At 35.2% G+C, this 9120-nt stretch overlaps 1 protein-coding gene across 4 annotated transcripts in view; it reads right to left on the bottom strand.

Moving 5' to 3' along the window:
* Positions 1–325: 325 nt before the first annotated feature.
* The window catches only part of ZNF567 (zinc finger protein 567), a 29946-nt gene continuing 21151 nt past the window's right edge, over positions 326–9120 (bottom strand). For 3 of the 4 annotated variants that reach the window (XM_027514211.1, XM_027514212.1, XM_027514213.1), the window contains 3 exons: positions 6577–6703; positions 6233–6319; positions 326–2699 (listed from right to left, as the gene is read on the bottom strand). In XM_027514211.1, coding sequence (XP_027370012.1) covers positions 979–2699; positions 6233–6319; positions 6577–6703 — 1935 coding nt within the window. In that variant the 3' untranslated portion in view covers positions 326–978. Of the gene's footprint in view, positions 2700–6232; positions 6320–6576; positions 6720–9120 lie in introns of all 4 variants that reach the window. The other variant, XM_027514214.1, reaches the window with a different exon arrangement.

The following is a 9120-nucleotide window of genomic DNA, read 5'->3' as shown; positions in this document are numbered from 1 at the left end:
TAGATATAATAAATATAATAATCATAATATAAAGAGGGGAGGCTAAAAAGACATATATTGTGGTAAGATTTCTAAATATAACATGAAGCACTAAAATGTAACTCAAAGTATACTGTGAATTACATATACTGTGTATATCGCAATACTCTCCAAAGTGAATCATCCCATGTTGAGAAAAGTTTGAGAGATCTCTGGCAGTATCAACCATAACTGAAAACCCTTTATACACACCCTGGGATTAAATAATTTCAGTCTTTGTATAAAATCAACAGAAATACAAGCATACACACACACACCCCCCCACAGACAGACATATACAAGAATATTTACAGCCATGTTTTTATTACAACACAAAATTATAAAAAAATACAAATACCCATCAAGAGGATTGATAAATAGCAGTATATTCTTAAAATGGAATAGTATACAGAATGTAAATGAATACACTACTGCCACATGCAATAATGTATGAATCTTTAAAACGTTGAGTGAAACCACACAAAAGAACTTATAATGAATAACAAAATACATATATAGTTTGAATAAGTAAGAAAACTATTTCATGTTAAAAACCGGGAAGTGGTCAACTTTGGGGGTAGTAACAACTACATTTTATTCTGAAGAGTGCAATAAGAAGTTTATTTCATATTTTCTTCCTCTTATGGAGGGTGATGCTTATAACCATTTTGTATCTTGCCTCTGCATGTACTATATAAGCACTTAAAAAAATAAACTGAGTCAGAACTCAAAAACTTAGAAAATTAGCTTCATTGCTGATAAAAAGTTCAATATCAATGAGCACACCCATTTCATATGCTAGTAAACATAGATAAATATTTATGTGGTACAGTACATTAAATTAATAATTATTATTACATTTGTGATTAAAATTACCTCATATATATGTTTAAGCATGCTTTAAAAAAACAAAGTTTTACAATAACTTAGAAAGGCTTCACAAAGAAATCACATCATTTATTACTGCATTTCCATGTTTTCTCCCTTGTGAGTTCTCTGATGGACAATAAGATTTCTCTTATAACTGAAGGACTTACCACATTCATTACAAATATAAGGTTTCTCCCCTGTGTGAGTTCTCTGATGTACAATGAGATTTGTCTTCTGTCGGAAGCACTTCCCACATTCACTACACTTGTATGGTTTCTCTCCTGTATGAGTTCTTTGATGATGAATGAGATATGATTTCCTGCTAAAGGCTTTCCCACACTGAGGGCATTCATAGGATTTCTGCCCTGTATGTATTTTCTGATGTACAGTGAGGGTTGCTTTCTGGCGAAAAGACTTCCCACATTCATTACAAATATAAGGTTTCTCTCCTGTATGGATTCTCTGATGTAAATTGAGATTTGTCTTCTGACTGAAGGATTTTCCACATTCATTACATTCATATGGTTTCTCTCCTGTGTGAGTTCTGTGATGATCAATGAGGTATGACTTCATTCTAAAAGCCTTCCCACAGTGAGGACATTCATAGGATTTTTCCCCTGTATGTGTTCTCTGATGTGCCACGAGGGTTGTCTTCTGGCGGAAGGATTTTCCACATTCATTACAAATATAAGGTTTCTCTTCATTATGAGTCTTCTCATGAAGAGCAAGGGTTGTCTTCTGGGAGAAGGATTTTCCACATTCATTACAAATATAGGGTTTTTCCCCTGTATGAGTTCTTTGATGTACAGTAAGGTTTGCCTTCTGATGAAAGGACTTTCCACATTCTTTACAAATATAGGGTTTTTCTCCTGTATGAATTCTCTGATGTAGGGAGAGTGTTGTCTTCTGGCGGAAAGACTTTCCACAGTCACTACACTCATACGGTTTCTCTCCTGTGTGAGTTCTCTGATGACGAATGAGGTGTGATTTCAATCTAAAGGCATTCCTACATTGTGGACATTCATATGATTTCTCCCCTGTATGTGTTCGCTGATGATCAGTGAGGGCTGTCTTTAGGCGGAAAGACTTACCACATTCATTACAAACAAAGGGTTTCTCTCCCGTGTGAGTTCTCTGATGATCAATGAGATAGGATTTCCTCCTAAATGAATTTCCACACTGATGACATTGATAGGGTTTTTCTTCTGTGTGAATTCCCTGATGCAGAATCAATACTGATTTCCTGCAAAAGGACTTCCCACATTCAGTGCACGTATGCTTTTTTTCAATATTGGTTGTTCTTCTTCTTTTATTATAATCAGATGTGTTTCCCCTTCTATAAGTTCTACTATGTGTAACTGGGCCTCCTCTTTTTAAAAAGGCTTTCTCACAGTCATTATATTCAAATGACTGTGCTGGAGTTTCCATCTTATGATATTGTGTGATCTTTTCATTATGACTGATGGTCCTCCCACATTGATTATGAGATTTGACTCCAGAGTGAGCTGTCTCTGGTTTAGTATTGAGGAGTGATTTCCCATACCCATTACACTCACTAAGTCTCCTTCTTGTAGGACTTAGATTACTGATGATTAATTCTGAAACATTTTTTAAAATCTTTTCACGAGTGTCATATTCAGGAGGTAGCTTTTTTGAATTAATAGGGTTTTTACTCAAAGTAAGTGTCTTTTCACATGTACTACCGTTCTCGTTAACCAGCTTTTTGTGGTTGATTAATATAACTGATCTAGAATATTTATCTTGCTGTTCCTTGAATTTCAATAAAAAGTCTTCAGCTTTCCAGTTTTCTTCTAGAAAAGAATATAATTAATAACAACTTGTGAATCTTACATATTTTCTATGAAAAGGAATTGTATATATATATGAGGCCAAAAAAGATCAAGGACAAACTATTCCTTGCCTGGGAAAAGACATGGAACCTAAATTAAACACTCTGCCTCAGTGTGGAAAAAGGTGAAATATTAAGTAATGAATGCTAGTAACATTTGCACTTTGTACCAGAACTTCATACAGAAAGTAAAACAAAGACAAGAAGCAGTAAAGAGAAGAGACACAAGAATAGTGGAAGAGGAATTCATGCTTGGATAGGTGGATTCAGAGGCAATGAACTGAACCTATGGCATTAAGATTTAAGTAGGATGAACAAGACAAATTAGTGGAAAAGCTAGTTCAGGGAAAATTTTAGAGGTAAGTGTTTGGAGGACACAGATTAGAGCTTTTAAATGTTCATCCCTAGATTGTCAGGTAAAATACGTCCAGTTGTCCCACCACCCCTCTTCCACACAGCCATCGATAAATCTTTCCAAGCATTGATTATTTTCCTAGCATTTAGAAAAAAAAATCCTATAGTCTACACTCTAATCCTCCATATAACTGGGAGTCATTTTTTCTTGTGAGGTAAGTACAAAGAAAACACTCCCAGCAGGAACTTTATTTTTATTAAAAACAAATGGGGTGTTTTTCGCCAAATTGTGCAGCATGCAGGATCTTAGTTCCCTGACCAGAGATTGAACTCATACCCTCTACAGTGGAAGCCCAGAGTCTTAACCACTGAATCACCAGGGAAGTCCCCCAACAGGAACTTTGAAACAAACTAGTGTTTTGTTTACTGGTGTATTCAGATTGCTATTTTTCTTTCAAAATTGCTCAATAAGAAAACACTCATGACAATTAATTATAACTATTCTTTTCAATTGCTAACTTAATTATTGAGGTTTAAAGAAAGAATCAAGTCTTTCTCCGATACAGTAACATTCTTAACTCCAGTTTTCCATATGTGGACCAGAAAGATTGCTCCCTGTGGTTCTAGATCACTCATTAACCTTAGCCTTTATTTCTCTTATAAATTTATAGTTATATTTGAGATCATCCATATCTAATGCAACAATGTTAAATCTAGGCTCAAAAGTCTGTTTCTTCCTGAGTTCATTGCCTCCAGTACTAACATAGAAGGAATTTCTCCTGTAAACAAAACTTTACATCACTTAAACTCACTTTATATATTCGAACAAGTTTTCAGGGTTGTCCACATATCTGAAAAATCTCACCCATAACAAGTAAAGCCTCATATTTATTGCTGTATATATACCTCACTTATTCCTAATCACATGCTTTACTTACATTCTTTTAATCAGCTGACTTTTTTCCTAGTCTTATTTCTAATCATATTTAGAGAATCTTCAAGAAAATGCTACCACTCCATGATATCAAAACTCTTCACATATGCCCCACCATCAATTTAAGGACTGTTTCTTTATAACTTGAAAACAATTATAGTTTATAAAAATAATTCTAACAAATCTTTTTACAAGCTTACATTGTATCATAAATATTTCATTAAAAATGCAAACTTTGACAATAATCTTTTCTCATAACTCTTTATTGAAATTCTTTATTGGTTATTTTCTTTGTATTCTTCTGAGTTTACATTAACACTGCAGATCATAGATAGGTAGTGTCTGTTAGAATCCACCACTTCAATCAGATGTACAGAGCCATGACCTGAGCAAATACTTCTGAAAGGACTTATCAGTACATGCTTTGTGAATGGAGGACAAAGAGATCTCCCCTATACAGTTCCACAAACAGAAAAAAAGCAACTGACTACTTAACATATATACTACACCAAAGAAAGTACAAAGGATATTATCTTTGAAAGAATGAATCCTTAAGTATAAACCATGTACAGTCAAGTATCAAATTATATAATCTTTAAGAGTTGTATGTGTCACAGTTATAAGCAACATGGGAATGAAGAAAAAGGAGAGGTGGATATGCTGGGGAGTAGTCAGGGAAGAGCAAGGATAAGAAATCATGACTTCAAAGATACACATTATATGGAAGGGTGAACACAGTGAAAAGTACAGACATGATAAACCTTACATGTATAGAGGACATTTAGGAGACTAGATCAAGTGGAAATTAGCAAGAGTTTCCACAAAAGAGAAACACTTGAAAAGACCACATGACAGCTTACTATGGTACTCCTTGTATAAAGGAGAATTTCAGTTTCATATAATTAACAAAAAGAAGTAGAGAACAAGTATCCTATCAGGAAAGTAACAATGTAAGTTGAAAAAATTAGGACAAAAATTATAGCAAAGCCAAACTGTAATTACAATTTCAAGACATGAAATACGGTAGCTGTCAATCTGTATGATATTTATGTAGAAGTGAGAAAACTACAGCGAAAAATAAAATATAGGAGGATGTAAATATATTTCACAGGCTTATAAGCACAAACTGTGAAGAGGTTCCCAAAAGATTATGACAGAGACAATCAAGCTGGTATCACAGCAGGAACAAAATAATCTGGAAATAGTTAGTGGGAAAGAATTTAAGAGCTAGGAAAGTTGGAATAAGTAAGACATCAGAGTGCAGGACTTATGAAGGACTAGAGTGAAGGTGGGAGAAATGTGCCAAGAATGTCAATGCTAGAGGTATCTATATAAAACAAAGAGTTTAAGTTCTCAGAATGGATGATACTACTATAATTAAAAGGTAGATCTCTTGATGACAAATTAGAGAAAAAAGACTCAGAGTCTAGAGAAATAATATACATTAAAAAAAAAAAAAAGATTTGTGTGACTATTATGTATAAGGCACTGTTCCAGGCAATGTGGCCAGAGTGTAAAGAGAACAGACCAAGCTGGAAATAATCACTGAGAGAATCAGGGTAAGAACAAGTCAATGTTTTACCCAAAGCAAGGGACGGTTTCAGGTAAGATGATCATCGATATACAATGAACCATGAAAACTTACTGTAAAAAAATAGTAACTATGGAATTATCTGTCTTGGTCAAGGCAAGAGAATTTTTAAATTAACAGCTAGACTTGTGGTGAGAATGGGAACTCAGAGTTAGCATAGCAAACAAATCTGAAATGATACTAAAGATATGGAGATAAACCAGAAAGCACCTGAGAAATATTAACAAAGAATTTTTTCTTTCTTAAAGATAGATAAGAATGCCTAAAAGAAACCTATACAATGGCTAGATGATAAGGGACTGAGAAAGCTAGAAAAGGACAGAAATGGATGAAAAGATCTAAAAGAAGGAAGGCTTACAGTACATTTTGATTAAGAGTGGCAGTTAGGCAATCAATTAGGCAAGTAAGAGTGACAAGCAAATTAGGAAAATCTATTATATAGGGTGAGTGGTATTTGAAAGTGTAATTTGAGATTTTTGCAGGCACAATGGTCATTTCAAAGGTTAGGACCCTTTAAAAGGACACTACCAAAACATTTCAAAGGTGTTGCCCACCACACAACCACTTTAAATTTATTTTTCACTAGATCTCATCTGCCTGAGAGTCAGAAACTCACCTAAGCAGGTATGACCTTTAAATGATGTCCATGGTTCTTCTCCTCGTTCCAATTTGAGGATCACATCAGGCTTGGTCATGTGACACCCTGATTAAGGGAAGATTTGGATTAAGTTGCTTAGATGTTAATACATTTGAAAAATCAATAAGTTGAATTTCCATTCTGTAAAGTAAGATACTCCTTCATGTAAGAGTAAACTTAACACCTTGTACTAAGCAAGTGAAGACACAATTATCCTTTGTGTCAACCAAAAAGAATTCATCCCTGAAATCCAAGATCACATGTATTTTAGGCACTCTCAAAGGAAATGCATGCTACTGAAAGTTTCAAAGAATTTTTCTTACCTACAGAAATGAGATGGCAATAGTTTTCCAACATTACATCCATGTAGAGTGTCTTCTGAGCAGGATCCAGGTGCTGCCACTCCTCCTGACTGAAGTCCACAGTCACATCTTTGAATGACACTGATCCCTATAATGGTTTGGAACTGTGATTAGAAAATTGACCAGAAATAGGGGACTAGATTTTTATTTTATAACTTATTTTATCTTTTGGCTGTCCTATATAGCATGTGGGATCTCAGGTCCCCACCCAGGGACTGAACTGGTGCTCCCTGCAGTGAAAGCACAGAGTCTTAACCACTGGACTGCCAGGGAAGTCCTTGGGGACTAGTTTTGATCCTGCTCCTTTCTGGCATTCATATGAAACTTGTAAAGAAAGCCTACCATTTTTCTTGTTTTGTGATTTAGATTGTAAGGGAAGCAACAACAACAAAAAATCAAAGTAGAAATACTTGCCACCAAATTTACTTAATAACGCATTCTAAAAATGTATTGTGAAGTCACTTTGTAATCCCAAATTGCGTTAGTTTACTGGGGTGCCAAGATATACAAAACACAGTCTCTGCTCACAAGAAGTTACAGCTGCAAAGCATGCAACACATACTTTTTTTTTTTTAAACACATACTTTTAAGAAAGTATGTGTCAACGCAAATCTACAAGACTGGTGGTAAGGGTACTACAACAGAAGTATGTTACAGTGTATTACAAGGCAGAACAATTTTTCAGGCTTCACCAATGAGGTAATTTTTTTTCTCCTTTAAGATTAATGTGTTATGCAGGAAGAATATGGTTTTAAAATGCATGGGTATGTATGTAGTATTTACATACTACCATAAGTAAAATAGATAGCCAATGAGAATTTGTTGTATGACTCAGGAACTCCAACTGGGGCTCTGCGACAACCTAGAGGGGTGGAATGGATGTGAGATGGGAGGGAGGTTCAAGAGGGAGAGGACATATGTATACCTATGGCTGATTCATGTTGATGTATAGTATAAACCAACACATTATTGTAAAGCAATTATCCTTTGATTAAAAATAAATTCTAAAAAATGCATGAATGTGACATATCCAGCAATAATAGAGTGAACTGGTCAAGAAAACAATCCCTCAGATGATAATTTTAAAATCTGTACACAATACATAATAAATAAGTAATAGAAGGCACTGGAAGGACACCAAAGTAAGCAAAAATTGGAGAAGAGTTTATTCTTAAGCAATAACAATGAGTAAGAATTCTTAAGTTTGTGGCTATTTTGCATGAAGGTATCCACCCCAAAGTCCACAGCTCTGCAGGCAGAAAACCAGTTTACTTCCTCAAAGGTGACAGAGGACAGAATTGAGGACTAGTAGGTGAGCTGAAGATTTAGCGACATTTATCTAGAAGTGAGAAAACTACAGGAAGAATGAGACTCCAAATCTGAGTATAAATTTTGCCAGAACTCTAGTTTGATAGTCAAACTAAGCAATTGTTAAGAGAGATCAAAGGAGACTTAGGAAAAAGCAAACAGACACGAGAAAAGAGTTTTGAAAACCAGAAGTGTACTGAGTGAGATTCCGAGATTTCTGCATTTTTGATTAACAGCATTACACAACCTGCTTATAAGTTAAGCAGAACCTACAGCCTTAGTGGACTGAGGTGTCAGAAAGTTGGGGCTAACAAAGCAGCAGGAATTATAAAAGGGTGAAACACTAGAAGAAAGAGTACCGCAGAAAGTAAGCCCTCAAATCTAAACGTTAATATATACCAGTTCTTTGAGAACTAAAAGTACATGAACATCACTCATCACGGGACCAGAGTGAAAAAAGCAGCAGGAGGAAGCTGAAGAGACCTAACTATCAGCTGCTTCACACTTGGGGTGTAGGTAAGAGGACAGGGAGGGCAGGGTTTGAAGCTTGATTCCAAGCAAGTTAATTGTCTACTAGAAGAAAAATAAACAAAAATCCTCAAAAAACAAGACATACAGAATTTGGATTACTACAACACATTATTCAAAAGATCCTGGTTTCTAGCAAAAATTACCAGATATGTAAACAGAAAAATAAGAGGGGGAATATAACCCATATTCAGAAAAAAATAGTTCATGGAAACTAATTCCTAGTGGGCCTAGATGTTGGATTTTGCAAAAAAAAAAAAAAGGCTTCAAAACAGCTGTTCTAAATGTGTCCAACTGCTAACTGCTAAGTCACTTCAGTTGTGTCCGACTCTGTGCAACCCCAGAGACGGTAGCCTACCAGGCTCCCCCGGTCCCTGGGATTCTCCATGCAAGAACACTGGAGTGGGTTGCCATTTCCTTCTCCAAAGAAGTAATGAAAAATCTGGCATGGAATCTTGAAACATAAACTGATAAAAAAAACATGAACTGAAAATTCTAGACCTACCAAGTATAATAAATGAAATGAAGATTTCACTATATAGGCTCAATAGCATAGGAAAAGGAACAAACATTAACCTTGTAAATGCAGACATACTTTGGAGACATCACAGTTTCAGTTCTAGACCACTACAATAATCATTGCAATAAAGCCAGTCACAAAAATTCTTT

Source organism: Bos indicus x Bos taurus, chromosome 18, assembly GCF_003369695.1.
Source record: "Bos indicus x Bos taurus breed Angus x Brahman F1 hybrid chromosome 18, Bos_hybrid_MaternalHap_v2.0, whole genome shotgun sequence".
NCBI classification, from domain to species: domain Eukaryota; kingdom Metazoa; phylum Chordata; class Mammalia; order Artiodactyla; family Bovidae; genus Bos; species Bos indicus x Bos taurus.
The sequence above is the reverse complement of the archived record's forward strand: the minus strand, read 5'-3'. Positions and strand labels throughout refer to the sequence as shown.